Source organism: Dendronephthya gigantea, unplaced genomic scaffold (assembly GCF_004324835.1).
Source record: "Dendronephthya gigantea isolate DGI-Jeju-01 unplaced genomic scaffold, DenGig_1.0 000004F, whole genome shotgun sequence".
Lineage (NCBI taxonomy): Eukaryota > Metazoa > Cnidaria > Anthozoa > Malacalcyonacea > Nephtheidae > Dendronephthya > Dendronephthya gigantea.
Window position 1 is genome coordinate 2,614,665 of NW_021163014.1, and position 22,841 is coordinate 2,637,505.

The 22,841-nt window shown below is 35.7% G+C and overlaps 1 protein-coding gene and 1 long non-coding RNA gene across 3 annotated transcripts; one reads left to right on the forward strand and one right to left on the reverse strand.

The window, feature by feature from the left end:
• Positions 1–76: 76 nt before the first annotated feature.
• On the reverse strand, positions 77–6,816 carry LOC114515680. 2 transcript variants are annotated; one of them, XM_028534979.1, is made up of 7 exons: positions 6,737–6,814; positions 5,193–5,252; positions 4,391–4,466; positions 3,484–3,538; positions 1,181–1,332; positions 508–561; positions 77–273 (listed from the first exon to the last, which is right to left on the reverse strand). In XM_028534979.1, exons 3-7 carry the CDS (start codon positions 4,454–4,456, stop codon positions 259–261), a joined length of 342 nt encoding a protein of 113 aa, XP_028390780.1. In that variant the 5' UTR covers positions 4,457–4,466; positions 5,193–5,252; positions 6,737–6,814; the 3' UTR covers positions 77–258. The 2 variants fall into 2 exon arrangements, with proteins under 2 accessions (XP_028390780.1, XP_028390779.1); XM_028534978.1 differs by lacking the exon at positions 5,193–5,252 and having other exon boundaries at positions 6,737–6,816.
• A 2,582-nt stretch (positions 6,817–9,398) lies between these two features.
• On the forward strand, positions 9,399–15,413 carry LOC114515630. Its single transcript, XR_003686209.1, has 3 exons — positions 9,399–9,655; positions 11,111–11,180; positions 11,284–15,413. It is a non-coding gene; the product is annotated as an uncharacterized LOC114515630 (long non-coding RNA).
• The last annotated feature ends 7,428 nt before the right edge of the window (positions 15,414–22,841 follow it).

The following is a 22,841-nucleotide window of genomic DNA, read 5'->3' on the forward strand; positions in this document are numbered from 1 at the left end:
CGAGCAAAACCAGTGCCGTGTGAACGCAGCCTTAAATATAGAAGACGATAAGTCACATAATGCAAGATGTATTTGAAGTTTACGAAACTAGTTTGATCATTTTACATGCATATTAGAGCATTATATTAATGAAATGTGAATCATTATAATCGTGCTACGCTAATTTTAATTCAATAAAAATGGGATGGTCCTTAATTAAAACAATTGTCCTCGTTCCAGTCATTCTTTTCCATTGTCCATGGTTGGTTGTTTCTTGATCTACCACCCGCTGGACTAAAAAATGATACATATAAAAATATTAGACAACAACATAGCATGACAAAACTTTTCATATCAACAACATAGGCTTAAAATTATTAGAACAGACTGAAATGAAACGCGTCGGAATAATTAATTATAAATATCCACGTGCATTATTCACGCCAACCACGATTGAAATAGGCTAGAGCATTAAAAAATATTCTACAGCAATTATAGACATAATTATAGCTAATGAAAAGTTCTTACCCCGCTACAAGTGTTATGTTTCAGCCATTCATGATAGTTCTCATAATATTTTTTCTAATAAAAAAGTACATTCAACGTTAAGCTTTTTACTTCCCTGGTATATTTTTTGAAATGAACATACGAACTCGGAAGTATTCCAAAAAGCACCCCTTTCAAACCTTCGGGACCGAAACTAGAGTGATAATTTAGGGTAGAGGTAAAAATTCATATTATATTGTGACCGAAGGATTTCTTTGGAAAACATATATACCTGCACCAGTCATAGAATGCAGCATCTTCACATCACGCCTTATTACTCTTTGATTCTAGTAGCAGAGTCAGTCTCTTCCCCCCCCCTCATCGTTACACTCTCCCCCCCGCTACATGGCTTGTATTGTACATGCATGCCACAGGAAGGGGAACCTCAAAAATTGTATCTAAGCCATGCAAGCGAGTAATGAAAATTTCCTTCTTGCAGCCGGACGACTTAGCTTCCTCATTTAAAGTAGGCCTATTAGATTCAGCTAATGAGTGCTTTGGAAACGTGTGCTTGGCGAATTATTTAAAAGAACGAGTGCGGTATTCTTATATATCGCTGAATCAAACAAAAGTGTGATGTTTCACAAATGCTTTAAGACAAGTGCAATTTCTTATCAACACAATTTCCTAATTGGAATATAATCAAAATACGTACTGCAGCAGGTATATCGTGCTCGTAGTGTTCACGAACTTCCTCCCAGGAACAACATTCGTGATAGCACTCGTGGTTTAATCCGCGCCGAACTGTCTTAAAGGATTTGGCATCCTCTTGGTTTAGCATGATTCCATCCATGACGGTATCTGCACCTGAATATCAGCATCCTAGATTAAATACATGCTAACCACGCTCACTCTTTTCAGCTACCTCAGTAGCGATGGCATTCCACCTGTATCGCAGACAACATATATATGTATATATACCCATTTGCAAAAACGTTGGCCGCAGATAGATATATAGATAGATACTCGAAATCTAATTAGAATTGCATATGTTGAGTAATATGATTGAAATCCCATGCAAATGTAATCATATGCAATTCTAATTAGACTTCGAGTATCTATCTATCTATCTATCTGCGGCCAACGTTTTTGCAAATAGGTGTATATATATATATATATATATATATATATATATATATATATATATATATATATATATATATATATATAAATTATAATGTAATCTTCTCGTTTTCAAAGAATAGAAAGTGCTCAATACAAGACAATTTTGTAGAGCATTTAATTTAATGTTTTCATTACAATTTTTGAATGAATAAGTTGCTACTTCAAGTTTCATGCAACAAGCAATCATCAGACAACATACTAATTACGGTTAAGATGTCACGTATTACTACTCGCGATGTATTTGCTAACGCGTGTTCGTTTAAACTGTCCAGCGTGGAATTTGCGCGCGCGCACACATTTTGTGAAAAGTTCACTTTTTTGTTTAAGTTAGACCTAGAATAACAATTACGTAGTATTTGCAATTTCTCCTCTAAACATAAATTACACGATTTTCCTCCAGCCTTGATTGAATTTGCTAGGGAAACGATAGACCACTTAATATTATATTGTTTTTCATTTTGTTTCAATTTCCAAACATGCTTAGATAGTTCCGTTTGTTTTTCGTATCTAATGTCGTTGAATGACCTCTTGTGATTTCTTTCTTTAAATGTTGTCGCTGTCATACCAATGTATGTTTTCGTTTCCTTCGAGTCTTCGGCTTCCACCTTGGCCTTATAAACTAGATTTTTTGTCAAGCACATCTTATTTAGCGGGCACTCGTTCATGTTCCTGCAGTTACATAGGTTTTCATTTTTGTTGCCGTTGTCGGGTTGTTGGGAATGATATTCTTTGAGCACGCGTTTATTGTGCTTTGATATGACACTTTTAATATTATTCATACAGCTATAGCTAACTTTGACAGTGTTCCTGTTTAATATTTTATGGAGGGGTGAAGATTTGGGAAAATGTTTGTCAATTAACTTCAAGAATTCCCGAGCGACATTGGTTTGTACGGTCTTACTGTATGGAAGGTTGAACCAAATGACTTTTCTGGCTCTTTTGCGCTGGGAATGGCTTTCGGTTGAGGATTTGATTTCTTGGGTTGAAAAATGGAGTTTAGAGGTGTAATTACTGTGCTTCAGGTAGTCGTTGTAAATGGGAGCAACAGATTCAAAAATTTGCTTGTTAGATGAGAGTGCTGCAATTCTGCGACTGATGGCCTCTGGGAGTTGTTTCGTGATTGACGGTGGATGGTTTGATTCTTTGTGAATGTAGAGTGGATCGTTGTTGGGCTTTCGGTAAGGTTAAGGTTATATAGGTATATATATATATATATATATATATATATATATATATATATAATATTATATATATTTATATATATATATACTACGTAATTGTTATTCTAGGTCTAACTTAAACAAAAAAAGTGAACTTTTCACAAAATGTGTGCACGCGCGCAAATTCCACGCTGGACAGTTTAAACGAACACGCGTTAGCAAATACATCGCGAGTAGTAATACGTGACATCTTAACCGTAATTAGTATGTTGCCTGATGATTGCTTGTTGCATGAAACTTGAAGTAGCAAATTATTCATTCAAAAATTGTAATGAAAACATTAAATTATATATATATATATATATATATATATATATATATATATATATATATATATATATATATATAAGTAACAAATGTCCAAGATCTGCTCAGTAGACGAAACATAGATATATCAAACACAAAGTCTACTACGAATCAAAGTATATTTGAATTTGATTCGTAGTAGACTTTGTGTTTGATATATATATATATATATATATATATATATATATATATATATATATATATATATATATATATATATATATATATATGAAAACATTAAATTATATATATATATATAATTATATATATATTATAGAATAATAGAATAAATTAATAAGTTGCGCACTTTCTCTTTCCGCATTGGCGCTGTTGTCCGCTTCCCGCACTGGCGTTAACTCTCCCTGTGAAATATATAAAGTATTAATAAGTACTTTGCAGAAAGTTTAGATTACTTTGTTTATTTGTTTCCGTAACCATGCATGCATGGCAACAGACGCTTTAACGCATGCAACGTTAGAAATATTAAGGAGTTACAAAATATAGTTTTAAGGCCTTGATACACTAGGAAATGTTTCCGAAACAAAGTTTCGGAAACAAGTTTCGGAAACAAAAGTTTCGTGTGTATCATAAAAAGTTTTCCGAAACTTTTGTTTCGGAAACTGGAAATTTTGTTTTGGAAACTTGTTTCGGGATTAGAGCAATGTTCTATTTTCTGAAACATGTTTAAGAAACTTTTCAATGATAACCAATCAAGCGAGCCATTTCAAACCACGTGACGATGCAGATTTCGGGCATTGGAATTTTATGGCGGAGCAAGATGGCCGGTGGGAAAGAGTTTTGGAATTGGGAAAAAACTGAGCAATTCATAGCATTATGGGAAAGCAAGCTATGTCTGTATGACACGACAAAAGAAGAATATCACGATCGGAATGCCAAGAAGAAAGCAAGGGAGGAAATGTCCAAATTTTGCGATTTCGTCGTCTTCTGGCTATCCTCCTCAGTATTATATTGACAATGAGAGCACCGCAAATAGCTACTAATCTTCTCTTTTTTAATTTTTGCGCAAAGAACTCCCTTTTTAACATTTTTAATCCTATTTAATGCATACTTGCAATTTTCCCGCCAAATTTAAACTGCGTAAACTATTCAAAACGTGTATATCCGATTGTTTCGGAAACTTGTGTTTCCGAAACTTGTTTCCGAAACTTTGTTTCGGAAACATTTCCTAGTGTATCAAGGCCTTTAGTGCTCACCATTTTACTGGCTGTAGAAAAAGTGGTCCATGTTAACAAGGTGACGATGAAAACTTTTACATACATGATTTTATGCCTATAAGAACATATTGAAAATTCAAATTTCAAAGGATTAAAAAGAACTAATTATGTAACTTCATATTGGAGTAGCATTGTTCGACGCTGATTGATTGAGATGAGTGCTTATTTTTCATTTACAGTTTTTTAATTCCAATTGTGCCTAATTTTGCTAAAAAATGTTGGGCTTATCTTGGGAGATATAATAAAATCCTTTATAGAATTCTTAATCATAAAATATTATACAAGAGAGTCTAATTTTTCTAGTATTTGAAACAAATATACCAATAAAAGTGAAGTAAACATGACCCGTTTTTCCGTGACATTAAGCAGACAGTTTATGGACTCTCGAAATTTGAGTTACGCGGTTAAAAATTTAACATTTATAAACAGTACAAAAATCCTCCTAAAATATAATAATTAGCTGATTGCAGCTGACCGAATATATATATATATATATATATATTATATATATATATATATATATATATATATATATATATATATATATATATTATATATATTATTATATATATATATATATTTATATATATTATTTCTCCGTCAACTTAATTGAAGAATCACTAAGCTGGAGTTAGCGTTGGGCATCCTCCTCGCCTCTTTAACTTCTTCAACAATTATAGCCTGCCTTATAAATATTTTGCACATTTGTGGAACTTCAAAGCTTCATGGCAAGAAAAATGATTTTATTCTATCTTTAGACTAAAAAACACAATGAGCTCACCTTTTTGGCGAACCAAGAAACGCATAAAATTGAATAATGGTCGCGATCAAAGTTATTAGTCTAAAACGACGCATTCAAAGTTTATACTTATTGTTTTTTTGAACAACGACAGAAGTCATTTTGCTGAAACGGAACTTATGATGGATTACGAAATACGAATATGTAAAATTTAGTACTGCCATGATAAGAGCGCGCTCTCCTCTGCACTGGCCTCTATAACATATCCTGTTTTATTTGGTGAATTTTGTTTCTACAGCTATTTCGTTGTCAGATTTTTGATATATTTTTCATGAAGTCTATATTGTGTAAGAGGATATGTGGAGATAAAAAGGATAGAAATACAACTTCATGTAAGATAGGCATGAACGCCTCGATCAAATTATAAAGGTGCGCGAAGTTACAAGTTATCGCCTCTACTATTGCCAAGTCACACGGTCAATGCCTCTACCATAACAATGTATATTTAAAAGAAAACTCTGCGGACGAGAGTGTAATAAGAACCAGGCATTTTAATATAAGTAGCAGTAAAAAAATTAAAATGACTAGAGACAGAGTACACGACGGGCATAATGTGCAAAGTTCAATTCACCGCTAGCCGTATTTGTATTATAGCTATAACACAAATAATGTGGTTAAATGTAAATGGTGCAAAAGACACCGGAAAGTTATATATTTCACTGTTCGGCAAATATTTATCAAAACAAAAGGTTTAAAAACTTTAAAAAGTATACAACGCGGGAGCACTCTGTACGTTTATCCATGCAAACAAAGTTTTGGCAAACATGATAAACATGATGGCGGGTGCTTATTTTTGGGTTGTTGATCATTATATAAAATTTCAAAAATATTTTGTGAAATGTTTTTGGAATTCCTGTTCAGACACCCTTTCGAGTACTAATAACGAAGCAGACACCACGTTGTGTTCAAGATTCGAAACTTGACAGTAATATTGTTTGTGCATGACCTAACCTCAATAGCTATAAAGTTATCGTCTTTTGTAAAATGCAACAGATTAGTAAAATTGCAAAACTATAGTAACAGCTAGAATTAATAAGATTTGAGACAAGAGAAAATAAAACTTACTTATATAATGGGGCAACTATATTATCTGACACTTTAATAAAACATATTCCATATTAATTTCGAGGCTTTTCAATTCGAGCTGCATTTCTGCCATGCATTCATCTTCTTGCGCAAGTCTGCGTTTCTAAACTAATTTCTAGCAAATTGTTGTTCGGGGCAGGATGTATATTCGAAGGAGTCAAACAACTTTCATGTACACACAAAATGACTTCCTTATAGAGATCTTTAATTACTACTAAAATATTTACCATGTCATGCATTATACCATATAATTTACTTCTCCGTAAACTTAATTGAAGAATCACTAAGCGGGTGTTAGCGTTCGGCATTCTCCTCACCTCTGTAATTCTATAACAATTATAGCCTGCCTTAAAAATATTTTGCACATTTGTGGAACTTAAATGCTTCATGGCAAGAAAAATTATTTTATTCTAGTAGACTAAAAAATACAATGAGCTTACCTCTTTGGCGAACCAAGAAACGCAGAAGATTGAATAATGGTCGCGATCAGAGTTAAGTCTGAATTAGTCTAAAACGACGCATTCAAAGCTTATACTTATTGCTTTCTGAACAACGACAGATGTCATTTTGCTGAAACGGAACATATGATGGATTATGCATGAATATGTAATTAGTACTGCCATGATAAGAGCGCGCTCTCCTTCGCACTGGCCTATATAACATATCCTGTTTTATTTGGTGATTTTTGTTTCTACAGCTACTTCTTTGCTAGATTTTTTATATATAGGGGATAAGAATACAACTTCATGTAAGATATATAGGCATGAACGCCTCGATCAAATTATAAACGTGCGCGAAGTTACAAGTTATCGCCTCTACTATTGCAAAGTCACACGGTCAATGCCTCTACCATAACAAAGTATTTAAAAGAAAACTCTGCGGATGAGAGTGTAATAAGAACCAGGCATAATAATATATATAAAAAGCAGTAAAAATTTAAATGACCAGAGACAGAGTACACGATGGCATAATGAGCAAAGTTCAATTCGCCGCTAGCCGTATTTGTATTATAGCCATAACTGAAATAAAGTGGTTAAATGTAAATAGTGTAAAAGACACCAGCACATTATACATTTCACAGTTCGGCAATCTATTTATCAAAACAAAAGAAAAGGTTTAAAAACTTTAAAAAGTATACAAAGCGGGGGCACTCTGCATGTAAGTTTATGCAAACTTAATTGTGAAACCCCTTGAAGGTGTCTGGAGTCTTTAAAAAGCTTTAACGTCAAACGACATACGAATCTCGTGAGTTTCACTATATACTATCCTGGTTAAATTGCTGAATTACTAAAATTTTTACTGCCCGTAAAACATTTCCTAAACTTGTCACGAGTTGTAAAATATCCGGCGCAGATTTAACGAGCCCTACAAATTTCATGTATGAGATTCACCAGTTGCATGCCCACGATTAATATATAATCAAGTCATGCACGTACAACTCGTAAAATACTCCTTAAAAGTTGTCATGCGAGTTGTGAAAATTCACAGATTTGACTGACTTGTTTGCAATTTTGCATGTACCAGTTGCCTACCTGCATCAATATATATATATATATATATATATATATATATATATATATATATAATATATATATAATAAATATATATATATATATATATATATATATATATATTAATATATATATATATATATATATATATATACACCCGTTTGCAAAAACGTTGGCCACAGATAGATATATATATAGATGGATACTCGAAATCTAATTAGAATTGCATATGTTGTGTAATATGATTGATATCCAATGCAAATGTCATCATATGCAATTCTAATTAGACTTCGAGTATCTATCTATCTATCTATCTGCGGCCAACGTTTTTGCAAATGGGTGTATATATATACATATTTTTATATATATATATATATATATATATATATATATATATATATATATAATCAATTATACGATTCATCGAATTCTAAGTAGTCACAAGCTACGTAGTTTAGTTTTTTTATTTTAAATTGAAATATGCCCACTTATGCCTACAAGATCTTTTTTCTGTTTCGACGATGATATACGAAATGAAATTAAACTTGCCCATGCAAGCCACGAACAAATTATAGTTACAGCGGAGCGAATAGTAATTGTGGAATAGTCTCCCTGAATACGTGCGAAAGCTTCAATTTCTTCAAAAGCTTCAACGAATGCTCTGATTAATGTGAGTTCTTATTTGAACATCAGTAGACAGTAACTTATTCACTCGTTCTTATCCATCAAAAGAGGAAAATCGCACATAAAAACGCAGCAATTGGGCCGTAAGTGGTCAGAGTTTCTTTTTGTTAAGGCATGCTCTATTATATTCCAATCCATCAACTGTATACATAAATTTAATTTAGATTTAAATTTGGTCTATAATTCCATAGATTTCATAGACAAGTGTAGCAATGATTCCCCATCAATGATAAACCAAATATGGTAACGCAAATGCAAAATATAATGTTATCCGTCCTAAATATATTATCATGTAATCGCTTATATATAGATGCAATTTTGTTTTGTATATAACAGAGTGACATAACTAACTGAGAAAGTCTTTCACACATCACTTCAATAACTTAAAAAGTCTTTTGTAAAGTTTAGCCGGTTTAAAATGGTGTGAAGTTCAAAGTTATAGGTTACAGTTGCTAATAATATAAACAAACGCCTTTTTTGTTTTGTTTGTAAAATCGTATGTTTCTGCCTTCGTTCCCCTGCAGAAAAATTGAACCCGAACAATATTAATATTCTTGCATATTTAAGTGGTTGCGTTTTTTTTAGACACACTGTACATGAAAATTCTTCTCAGCCAATCACTGAGCTCCATTTCACCGGAAGTGATGCTTGCCATATAATAATGAGCGGTGATACATTTTGACTGCTCTAGCGTGAATCGACTCCAAATTTTGCTTCCAGAATTCAACTTATATCTTTCTGAAAACTGAGAATTCGCATCGCGTTTCCGTATCGCGTCCCAAAATCCAATTTCCACATCCCTGTTTTCATGGTGAGCTGGAATAAATATGACGAATTGAATTTTTTTTCGCAAAGTGGAAACACTGGAAGCAGATTTAAAATATGTTCACACTTCAGATTTCAGAAAGAGTCACACATGTGCTATCGAAGCGGTACTGAATTCGTTGTTTTTAAAACGAAATGAATGAACGATATGTTGAAAAATACGCAAACCGAAAACTTCCAGTATTTATAAAGAAACATAATTTCAAATTTGTACCTGAAAGACAGAAAAGGCGAAGAAATATCGATCAAATTTGCACCATGTTATCCTGACCTGGCAACTCAGACCATGTAATGTGGCACAGAGATTATGGTGGAGAGTTCACTCAGTCTTTTGTCGTGGTAAGTATAACCAAGAGTTTCAGTAAATTTTGTCATCCTCGCGATAGAACATTTATTTTGATTCCTGAAACTTAGCACTTAAAGATAGCCTTACATGGAACTTCTAAAATTTAATATAAATAGTGTTGCTTGTTGGCTCTGTAGCTATAGTTCATAACCGCACTTGGTCATAGTTTTTGCCCGATGGCAATGATATATTTCCAGCATTGCTCATGAATTAACTCAATTAAGGCTGTCATATAAATGTTCTCATTATTGAAAACCAGCTCATTATAAAAATTAAACACAAAGATCATCAATTATGCAACTAACATTTTATTCAGCAACTTGATTTGCCCATGGGTTATCACTAATTGTGTCAACATTTATTTTGCATGTTGGTCAGCAAAGATTACAAAACAACATATAAAAGAACAGACTACACCTACCTTGTTGTATACAACTAGCTGACTGCAAATGCTTGGAAGTCAGACTTTCAAGCTGACCTGAATTTACTAATATGGCAGTATATCGGAAATTCAAATGTACTAATATCAATAAGGGTTCTTCACACAAGTGCTGTAAGATACCTAGGGTAAAATCTGGTAGTTAGACTGCATTTTGGTGCCTTAGAATTTAACATGGAAATAATGTGTTATGTGTACACATTTTGGGTTGGTGTGTATTTTGAAGATGTCAGTTAGTTAACAAAAATGGACTCTGTTTTATGCAATGAAATCAGGTGGAGTGTGTCAGCTTGAACCTTTTCTGAATCAACAAAATTAGTTCTCTAAGTGGCTAAACAAAGATAAGATAATTTGGCTTATGTGATGAGATTTGGTGTTACGGGATGAGATTTGGTATTCAAATTATGGTTATTTTTCTACAGAATTGTACTGTGATTTGCTTTGAATGGAAGCAATCAAACTACTGGTATATTTACCTTAAATTTTGCTGTGCTCATACAAAGGATTTCACGACTCATATTGGCGAATATTATAAATCATTGCTTAATTTATGTGGGTATTTTGAGTGAAATACACCTATTGCACTGAATTTATTTTGAGAACTTTCACACTGTAGTCGGTTATTTTGTATTTCCTACAATCTCTAACTCTCCTGAAAAGTTTTATTACATATAGCCTAAAACTGTTGTTTTGATTTTTGAATAGAAATATTTTTCACAGAATGAAAATTTGCTTCTGGGGGATATAAAAGCTGACAGATGACATGGAAATGCTATGATAAATTTATAATTTTTAACTTTCAATTACCACTAGTGATAATTAACACAATTTGATTACCACAAATTACCAAATTTCATGTAAATTATTCAGGGCTAAGGTCCTAATTTCCTCTATTTCATGGCCCCTGAGATTATAATGCCACTTGTTTCCTGGTCACTAATTAGGCATTTGGTCCAATATAATACCATCAATGATGTCTGCCTCTGAAGAAAAAAATCCTATTTTCTAGAGGCAATGAATTGAAGATAGGACTTATTCCTGTTCATTTTTTTGGCAAACAGTTGGGTCATGGTGTCCAGGTACCAATATAAATTATGATGTTGTTATCCAAGAAATGCTACTTCTCAATATAATTGACATAGTTGGCATAGAATGTAACTCAATTATACAATTTTCTTTCAGACAGGTTTATTGAATACTCCTGCTGTAAAATATCCAGCTGAAAGGATTTTTCAACAACGAAAGGTGCCTATTCTTTAAACAAATCTGGAATCAAGGTTTGAGCCATGTTCATGGAGGTAACAGATTTTTACTTCTCTTCACTGAAATAGTTCACTTGGCAATCTTGAAAATTGTGCCTGCCATTAAGCCAAAATTTATCCTTTGGCATGGTATTCTCACTATTCTATTTCCTTTATCTCTTCCATATTCTTTATTGTTCTCTAAAATGCTTTCTCTTTGCTTATTTTATGGTTTATTAGTTATTATGTGTTCATTTAAATGTATGTCCTGTCCTGTCAGTTTGTCTTGTTATCATACTGTAATATTGTTACATAGAACCAAGGTAGCCTTGGTAATTGCAACTGTAGCATTGGTAATTTCCACGAAACTAAAATTGCGGGGGCTGTCAACTAGCTGTTCAGTACGTTAGGTGCTGGTCTAGTATAGATATAAAACAGTGTTTAATTTCAATTTCTAAATTTCAATTTTAAACAAGAGGTCTTACGTGCTTAAGTTTTAACGCATTGTTGTTCTCAGACTTATCTTTTGTTGACATAACTTGCAATAAAGCTCCGCAGCTACTTTCGATTTGTAACACAAAGACACACGCACGTTGAATCCAGTTTCTAAGTGTCTTTTATTTAATTCTCGTGCTCCCTATATACCTATGCTCAAGACTGTCATATCTAATTGCAATATATAGTGCACTGTTACATTCGCCCTTCGCTTAAATTTTCGTCCCCGAACGAGGACGTATGTCTTGCTGAAGTTGATAACGTTGGGGGTCGGCTCTAGGCCTACGGGGAGGTGGTTGTTCCACGAGGTGCTCTGGCAATGCGTGAACCACTGCGAAATCACCCGACTCGCGACCAGGAGCAACGATTCGGCCGCTATCCAGTGGTATATAGCCTGTCTTAAGGTTGCCGTGATGACTACCATCATTCGAACTAATTGGATAAGTCGTCCCCATTCTCTTCATATAATTTTATTTGACGATCAAATTTGCATTTTATCCGATAACAACCAAACCCCAATTATCAATATTCCTTAGGCACGTTGGAAATAGCAGGCTATCTCCCCCACGTGACCTTCCGCCAATCAAATCAATAGTTATATATTAATTAAATGATTCAACATTCTCCCCAACAAAAAAATGTTTATGAATATTGTTCTTTAAGTCTACGAAGATCTCGTCCTTCGATTGCAGCCTTTCTCAGAGGTCGTCTCGAGTTGCTTTCTTTTTCTTTCGCCGCGACAACAGAATATTCATTCTTCTTCGTCTCTTCTCCTTCATTCTCTCCTTCGTCTACAGTAATTGAGTTAATTTTCGCGGCAATGTGATAAAATCGATAGCGCGATTACAACTAGTCCAAAGCATGAAAAGGAGCCCAAGCACATAGATAAAAAGCGCTGTTATGAGACGATTTGCCTTCGCTTCCCATTCGGTTAGCACTGAGGGAATCGTGTAGATAGCGGAGGTTTGACATGTTTCCTCGCATTTCTTAGCTACTAGACGTGATAAGACATTTGCATTTAAATGCGATTTACCTGGCCGATGTTGAACCACAAATTCGAACTCTTGCAAATCCATTAGCCATCTCGCTAAACGCCCCTTCGGTTCGATGGGATTTAGTCAACGAAGTGCATTATGATCAGTAACTATTTCGAATTTGCGCCCCATGCGGTATAGACGAAAGTATTGGGTGACATAATGAATTGCCAACGCTTCCTTTCTATTTTTCTAATTAATCTATTTTGTTGAGAGTGAATATTTCTTATTAAATTTGAAGTTTTGGTGTGTTAAATTTGCCCACCTTTTTTGTCCTGTGTTTTCCGCTTGTCCAAATATAATCTGGATCAATGCCAAACTCACTAGAAGCAGTGAGTACTTCTTTATTATCAAAGCACTGGATGATACAAATCTTTTATCTTCACGAACAAGTTGATTTATTGAGCCCCTTCTTTCTTCATTTTATCTGCTGATTTGAGCATTGGTGTTGCTTTCTTTGCTTCCTTTTCTTTTGGTACCATGTTCTTCATAATAGTCCTAGTGACAGTGATTCTTTTCTCTAGAAGGGCATCCTGAAGTTGAACACTGGTGAAATACCTGTCTACAAATAAAGAAGTATTTGGTGGGTCTGTTTGAATGAGGCGAAGTACTGCTAAACCTCCTATTGATAACTGAATATAGTGTTGGCATCAGGGAAGACATCTTTTCCCTGGAAAATCTCAAAATCTAGAGCTTCCCCACAAGATGAAGCCAAGACTAAGTTCTTCAGTCTGGATATGGTTTTCCACGCACATATTGTCGAACAGCAACATGTCCAGTGAATGGAATCATTTGTTCATCAATGCAGCAGTGTGATGGTCTTGGTCGGCTAATGCGTGTCTGCCTAACTCTATTCAATAATGGACGTACTTTCCACAGCTTGTCTTGTCGTTTCTTATCTTCTGCTACATCAGCATCAACAACAACTTTAATGTGAGATCGTAGTTTGAAGAACCGATCACGTTTCATAGCTTTCTTGATCGCTGTCACTCCAGTATTTTTACTCCAATACATCCGAATTCTTGGATATTTTTATTTTTCCCATCATGATGTTGATCCCAAAAAACTTTCGAAACTCTTCCGGTGTTGTTCCCAGAGAACGTCCAGTTTGCACTACTGACGTTTGATTTGTAGCTCGAGCAATCATGGCGTACAAATCATTGTCAACATACTGATTAAAATAATCAATTGGATTCTAATGTTTATTGATAGTATCAGCTGTGGGTAGTTGATTACGATCATCAGCATGTTGAGGAATAAATTCTAGGGTAAATGTTGTAGAATGCGACCAATCATGCAAAAGTCATTATCGATGCTTTGCACATGTCACAGTTGGCATCTGGAGTTGACATTTATTTTGCAAATGACATAAAGTATAGTAAAATGCTGAAACATGACCAAGCGAAGAGACTTTGCTATAATTGTCTTTGTCTGCCAAATGAACGCTTACCGCTGCATAACATTGTTTTCAGTGATGCAGGTTGAGTACAAGGCTTAGCGACTAATGACGTCAGTACAATGGGTCTATAATATGCATGCAGAGTTCAAATTGTTTAATTTCAATCTCTCATTACCATTCAGAAACTAATATACTATTCACTCGCAACAAATAGCGTGTCCAATTTGTTGATCAATGTAAGAATTGACGATGGGAACTTCTTACCATCGAATGTGCAGGACACATTTTTGAATGAACATGCAAAAGTTGGAGAGTGATGGAGGGTACTCGAACATAAACACATAATTCGCAGCCATGAAACCAATTGTTGCGGGAACTACTGCAAACTCGCTCGCATTTTCAATTCTTCCTCTGACCAAAATCGCTGGACATACATCATCGATGTCTTTCGTCACATTCTCGAGACGTCCGTGCTCCTATAGAAAAGATTTATTTTCACAAAACACTTCAGCCTGGTGGTACTCCACAACATGAAACTTTTTTCTCAAAAATAGCTTTTCTTTGCCCAGGACTATTGTTCTCAGTGTTTGATGACAAATGGCACAGATTTGAATCTGGTAGTTGCCATAGCAATCAAGATATTACCCCCAGCAGTGAAAAATGGTGGTTGCGCCAGTATTGCAGGACCGAATCACAAAAACAGTGAAGAAAGTTACTAATGTACAAGATCTATTTTTGGCACTAGAATGGTTGTTAAATTCTAAATCTTACTATATTTTTTGCTCAATCAATTTTTCGGTCAATTCGGAGTGACATAACCTCCCATTGTTTGTGATCTACATCAGCAATCTCTACCAATCTAGTACCAAATCCGTGAAATTTGCATTGAAATTTGCAATTAGTATTACAAGGTTTGGTGATAGAAATATGAAATGGCAGTACCTAAATTGGGTCACTATTCACCACAGGCATATGTCTTGCCCTCTTGCGTCTCTTGTTGGTCCTTCTTGGCTTTCCTCTTTGCTCTCACAATTCTTCTCACTGGATTTCACATGAGCCTTGGCGATACGTTGCTTGTCAGCTGAACTACTCCACACTAAGCAATGTTTACCTGGCCTGATGCCCATCTTCTCCAAGGTCTGACAGGAAGCACTGGAACCATTGTTAAAATTAGAAATGGCATCATACACACCCAGCTGCAACACTTCCAACTGCACAAAGACCTGTTTTGGTAGGTGATTCCAAATCATCCCATTGAGCGATTCATTCTGATTCTGGGTTTTGCAATCAAGGCATTTAGTCAGCAACTCATCAACACTCAACCTGACATAGACTGTCTTGATAGCAGTGGCAACAGGTAAAGGTAGCCCTTTACCATGCTTGTATTCCTTGGTTCCTTTAGCCTTGTGTCGCATGAAGCCACACCAACTGGATTCACCTGGTGGACAGTGGTTATGCTAGTTCTTCTCCGAAGAGGCAACATGAAACAGACTGGCCAAAATGGACTTCTTCGTGGGTACAAAGTCACCAGGATTACTCCTCACAGCAATGCCATAATAGTTTTGCAACTTATCGATAACTGTATCTGTGAGCTTGCCTTTTCCGCCCATGCCTTTGTTTTCCTTTCGAAACTTCTGTAGAGCTGTCCCAACCCTCTTTTGTACATGGCCGACACATTCCTTTTTCAATACAGAGACACCATCATTACTAATTTTGTAGACTATGGTCAGTTCTCCATGCTATGTTTTCAGGTGTTTCCTCATCATCTTCATGCTCTGTGCACTGCTTGCAAAAATCTGCTCATTACCTCAATGTCTAAAACTTCCCGCATCCATGGAAATGGTAGTTACGCACCCATGCAAGGAACAGAATCCTCGTCGTTGCCAAGTACCATTATAACCTTGCTCTGCGACGCTTATAAATTATTTTCTAGCTAAACTTTATTCACACACACAAGTATATATATAGGAGGCGGGCATCTCTTTATTGCCGTGACATCGGACATAGCATTTACATCATTTATAATACATTCATACAGTTACATAACTGCATTTAAGCTGAAACAAAAATAAAGCTTTCGTTTATCGGCTTGAGAGAATGCCTCGAATGGCAAACTATCTTATCTTACGTACTTATATGCTGCTAATTAATTAGTCTAACGGGACTAATAAAGTCTCCTCATTGTTCATTACGTAACGCTAAAAAATACATTTGCAAGAAACCCTACATCAGCAACTTCACCCTCTGCTTTTCCTTTCAATGTGGTAATTTCCTTTGCAGCCTTGCTCATGCTCTCTTCGCAAACCTCCTTGGCAGCTTTCGTCAATCCTTTGTTGTGGGCTAAATGAGGTGACGCTCTGGGGATTGGTGGCATGTTCATCAACCCACAAAACCTTTCAGCAGCAGCACTGGCATGCACAACCAACAGACCTCATTGCATACACCAATCCCCTGTTTACTTCAAAAAAGCAACTTATTTTAGATGAGGTGTAGAAATCCTGCTTCCGTGAACATGCCTGACAATGTAGTTCCAAACACATCCCTTGCGTTTTTGAAGGTTTTCGAACAATGCTAACGTGAACTGTTTACATTCTCTACAAGGCAAGGCCTTGAAAACGCCAGAAAGGATTGACAATTCCATGAATCTATAGCCCGTTGGTTCTTTTTCTGTTCCCTCAGTATTCATGGGCTCTGGTGTCTTGATTTTTCGTGCTGAGGCAAAAGGTTGTGGCGAACTTTCAGGTTCAGACATGATCTGATTTTGCATATTATCACCCGAACTCGAAGATAGCCCTGAACGTGCTGGCGCAGTTTGAACATTTTTTTCGCGTTCTTACTTTGCAATATAGCGATTGCCAGGAAACTGCCGCCGCTCTTTAACATAAGCTGAACGAACCTTTGTTATCTTACTAAAAATCGTTCAGTAATAACCAGAAAATACGAAAGTATCTCTCAAAATATAATACACTGTCACAAGATGGCTGCCGAAGTTTGTCTTTAAAAGGTACACGGATACTTCATATAAAATGCAAAAAAACCCAGACATTTCTAACATTTAAAGGAGGAGGGGTGGGAAATACGTTTCGTTGAGCAATCAGACTATAAAACATGCGTTTATTGGCGAATTTACAACAATAAATCGGTTGCTAAGGGCGTTGCTAAGCGCAAAAAAAGTAAGAAACGTATATAAAAGAGTGAATTACTCAAAAGTGAACAAAGAAAACCACAAAAACGGAGCAGATGGTAAGAGAACAATGTTCATAGAACACAAAAACACCAAATTTGAAAATTTGAAGTGGAAGTGCACCTAAATACGTCTTTGCTTTGTCCCAATTGGGTCTTTTGGTGTTGGTTGTGACCATGTTTCTTCAACATGCGTTTTTGGGCTTGTGGTTTTTTGGCCGGTGTTCCAAGGGTCTGGGGTTTCTTGGCTGGTGTTCCAAGAGACTGTGGTTTGTTGGCTGGTGTTTCAAGTTGCCCTCGTTGTTTGATCGGCAAATTAAGTCCTCGTAATTGCTTTGTTTACTTAGCAGCGATGATCAAGCTTGGAATGTTGAGGACACAAGTAAAAAGAAACTGACCTCAATAAATAGTACGAAGTCATTTTCTCCCCGTTCTTTTTCTTTTTTTCTTTATCTTCTTCCCGTCTTTCTTCTCTCCTTTGCTCTGGAGGAGGTATGGCAACACTGCCATGGCAACTTCGGAAACTTCATCTAAATATATCATATAAAAGATATTTGGCACTGATACTCCAATTTTTAAACAGCTATATTGTAGTTGATCTTACGAAGTGAACTCTCCACTTCTTCGTCATCATCGTTGATGTCTCCGTCCCACTTATTCAATAATCGTTGCACTTCCTTGCTTTTTTTGCTTCTAGCAATTTTGATGATCCCATCCACCAACTGGGCAAAGTTCGTCGTAAATGTATTCACAATACTGGTGGTTATGTTCAAAATTCTCTCAAACTCTGCGATCATCTAAAGATACAGGAGAAAGAACATTATATGTACAATAAAGATAACAGTTTCTTGATGATCATGGGGGAGGGGGGGGGTAAAAAGTGTATATAGTTAATATTTTTGTCAAAAATGTTACCAAAAATGAAGAATGAACTATTTTACCTCTTGATAATTGAAAAGAGCTGGATATTCCTCCTTTATTTTCGAAAGAGGTTTCTTTTCATTGATCATCATCCTTCTGTGAGGGAGGGTCACCTCCATTCTTTTTTTTAATTTGGCGAAGTCCGGTGACTTCTTTTTAAGCTCATTCACCATGGTTGTCCTGTGTTGCAGCATGGAATGCTCGTCTTCGCCCTCTGGGAAGGGAGGATCCCAGTTGATACCCCCTCTCTGAAGGGACTTGGCAATCTTCGTAATCTTCTTGTTTTCATTAACTGCCTTCCTTTTCTTGCTCATGACCTCCGGAACCTTTATTGTCTTCCTCTCGTTTTTAAACTTTTCGTATATTTGGGCATACCAGGAGTCCTACGTAAATTGAAATGGTAATAAAGAAAACTAACACATCAACCATGTCCATAATTAAACTTCCAGTTTTTTTAAAAATTGAACAATTTCTAACAGTTGTAAAGATATGCATCTTGATGAAAAAGGTTTATAATTAGAACGGTAATAACATGCCCTCATGAAGCCCGTATATATAACAAAGCTAGTGCATAAAACGCCTAATGTAATTAGACAATATCGGATGCTCAAGTAGTAGGAGTGATAAGAATGCATTGCTACTTGATGGGCAGTGGTAATTTACCAGGAGGTACAGTAACTGCATGAAAACAGTTTTCTTATTTTTGAAAGAAGCAAGAAACCGTTAAATGTATTATCCAAATCGGTATAATCCCAATTAAATCAGGGAACAATAATGCTATATAATTGCCAGAAATATAGATATTACGACTTAAGCAATACAACTTGCAGCAATATATATATAAACCATTTTCATGTATATCATTTTTTGGATTGTACATAAGTCTAATATATTGTGGACTCCATTGACGCATTGCATGTTGAGATGACTTTATTCAATGAGTAGTGAGATGCTTGAGTGATTAAAAACGTACAAGTTTATAATTATTTACATTTATACTAAGTCGATTTATTATTACTATTATTACTAAAGTGGAAGCCCATATTTCCTTAAGAGTTTAAGTCTCTCTTCTTCTGCAATTGAACTATCTGCAGTAATTTTTTTTGGTGATGATAAATTAACCCAGTTTGGTATTCGTCTGATACAATGTACATTGATGATCACCGTCCCTGCTCATATTTAAAGCAAATTTTGGTTTTAGCTTGCTTGTTTTAAAAAACAATGATCGTGCTGCAGGCCTTTCATCATTTTCACATAGTTCTATACTTTAGCTGATAGATGATGCAGTCAATTGCATTAAATTAGTCCCTAACTTACTCCATTCCAATCGATAATCAATATGTCCAAACCAAATAAAAGGGCAGATGCAGTAATAACAGCCTTGGTTGTCATCTCATTCCGCATTCCCTTTATGGTACTATGCCAAGTGGATGGGCATTTATTTCCAAGACGAGGAAAGTCCACATCCGAGAAAAAATCTAGCAGATTTGTTTCCACCAAGTTACCAAACTATATAGAAGAAAATAAATATATACATGATTTATATTAGACTAATTAGTATAAAATATCAGGCATCATGCACTTCACACACAATATCAATATCAATACTCAATACAATAACATAAATAAGTACTTCCCCACCCTTGATATAAAGCTTAATATTGTAATCAAAAGACTTAAATCTTGTATTTTACTATTTTACTTACTTCATTCTCCACATGGACAAACTGGTTCTCAATCATAAAGCTTTCCAACATATTAATAACATCATCGACATTCATATTTAAATGCACCGCTAAACAGCTGTAAAAACAACGATTTCTCTTAATCCCGAAGGATCGTATCGTAGAACAAAGCCAGCCTTATTAGCTTTGATTAAACAGCTCATTCTTCTAAGAACCATCTATAAAAAGCAATTAATACACGCGTGGTCAGTGAAAATTATACGGTAGCATCAGGGGTTAAAATGAAAATACATATTCATTGCGCAAACCATCCCAATAATAATACATACCTTAAATAAAGAAGTATTCCGATCTCAGAAATATATCAGTAATCAAGGATTCAATTTTGTGAATTCTTTTAAATATAGCGGCCGACAGCGAGTGTTAGACAGAGAACGAGCGAGTATTTGTTTATACCGGAGAAAGATACCCGTGCCAACCGGAGAAATACACCTGTGCCAACCGGAACAATTACCCGCGCCAATTTTGTTCGACCCGCGCCAGTTTTGGTTGACCTGCGACCCGCGCCAAATAGACTATCCCTCTTAGTTCTGGGAACGTCTGACAGATGAGAAGTGCATTTCGTTTGTAGTCCCCCCTGCTGAGGAGTGCTGGTTATAACCAAATAAAATAAACGAATGGCATTGACAAGTTGCCGACATACAAGTATAACAGATGAATTCTTAATTGCTTGCTGAACAATCACAGAAAAGTTATCTGACAGATTGTTATGTCAGACATATTGTCATAGGTCCACACAGTCCTTAGCTGTCTCAAATACATAATACTATCATATTTTAATACATTCTCCATATTATTTAAGTCTCACTGCATGTTACTCGATGATATTCGTATACGTTATCAATTTTAGTTGTAAGTTAGTTTTTATCTGTCACTCGCATGATATTTTATTTATATAATTTTATTTGGTACATGGTAAATCTTACTTAATTCAGCTCAATTGCTGCAAGGTAATGAAATTAAACTATCTATCAGTATCTATCAAGAAACTCGGCGGTGAAAATGTGACGAAGCCTCTTCGAAACTAAGATAAACTCCAAAACTCTTTTACTATCTTTTACTCAAGTTATAAACAACAATAATAACCAAATATACAATCGATTTCCCCTCGTTAACTCTCCGTACACAATCTCCCATGCGGTCGGCTCTTTCTGTAAATCACATACTTCAGACACTAAAATACATTCACCGAAAGGTGCTACTCTATAGAGAAACACCAAACATGTAGATGAATTTCTTGTTCGGGTGTGCTGGTGCTAGCAACAAGAATGTCATCAATGTAAAAAAACACAAACTCGAGACCTCGCGTTACCTCATCCGTGGCACGTTGAAAAGTTTAGGCAGCGTGATTGGTTTCTTGTCGAAGCACCTTCACAAGTGAACAGCCCAAGCTTGATGTTTAAATCTTCAAACGTCTTCATATAGGATATGTCCTCGTCATTAAATTTTAGCACGGCTAAGAAAGTAGCCAAATAAAGTCTTCTGTTTCACACAAATGGTTTTGGGGCATCTCTCCCAAATTAGGCTTTTTAGACACTCGTTGATGTTTTAAGTCATACTAATTACCATGGGTGCACTTTTGCAGATGGTCAGGATTGCTCAGATCATTAAAAATTGGTTTAATAACTTCTACAATGGCATCAGCAATACCATTCATGTGTGTATAAGTTTTTTCATTTTTCTTATACCCACACCAACTATCATCTCCATCAGGACAGAGGTGGTGCTGCGGATCCGAATCTGTCGAGGCAACATGATATAGCACGGCTTAAATGGATGTGGCCATTTTGTTGATATCATCCAAATTCTCCCATACTTCTAGCCCATAATAATTTTGCAAGACGTCAATCTTCCCATCTGTCAATTTTCCTCCCACCAAAAACCTTTTCCATCACTAAGCTTCACCCCTTTACTTGTTTCTTCAACTGCCGCAATCTACTTCCAACTCTTTTTTGCACATGTCCTATGCACTCAAGCTTGTTTGGAATGCAGTCCTCACCTTAGGGTCATACAACATTATTGTATGTAAAGGAGTCTCCATCACCAAGCATCATCTGCCATGTAATATGCGCTATATATAAATTAATGAAATTATTAAAAATTAGTACCAGCTGCTGGATCTGGCTTTCCACTCTGGGTACTAGGGGTCATTCCCTTTTTTTCTCCCATTTCTGGCATACCTAAGGCCGTGTTTACATGCAGGTAGGGTGACCCTAGTGCTAGGGTTACCCTACCACTAGGGTCAAGAAATGGTGAGTGTTTACATGAGATAGGGTCACTCTATTTCCTGGAATGCCAGCAGGTTAATAGTGGGGTGGATATTAAGTTGAATATGGTGGGCGAGCTTGTGATGGGGTTCCTGACAGTGCCATTGCAAACATCTGCATACTAGATGCAATTCCTTCGCCAAGTGATGTTAGACAATTAGCCATTTTTGTTATCGACTGGTCTAGTGCCATCTTTCAAAGGAATCAACTATTTGCTTTTTCAAGATGGCATCGTCTTTTGCATGGGTGAGGAGAAGATGGTCTCTTTGTGCTTGTGAGAATTCCTTTTTATGTCTTTCCTTTTGTTGTCAACAAGCTTTGGGATTTGTGATACATTCACAATTGCTGCTAGATTTGTTTCTTTTTCTGAAAACATAAAAAGGATTATTTATACATGTGTAGAATGATACTAAATTGGTTATAATACACTCCACAAAAACAACAAGAAAGGCGTA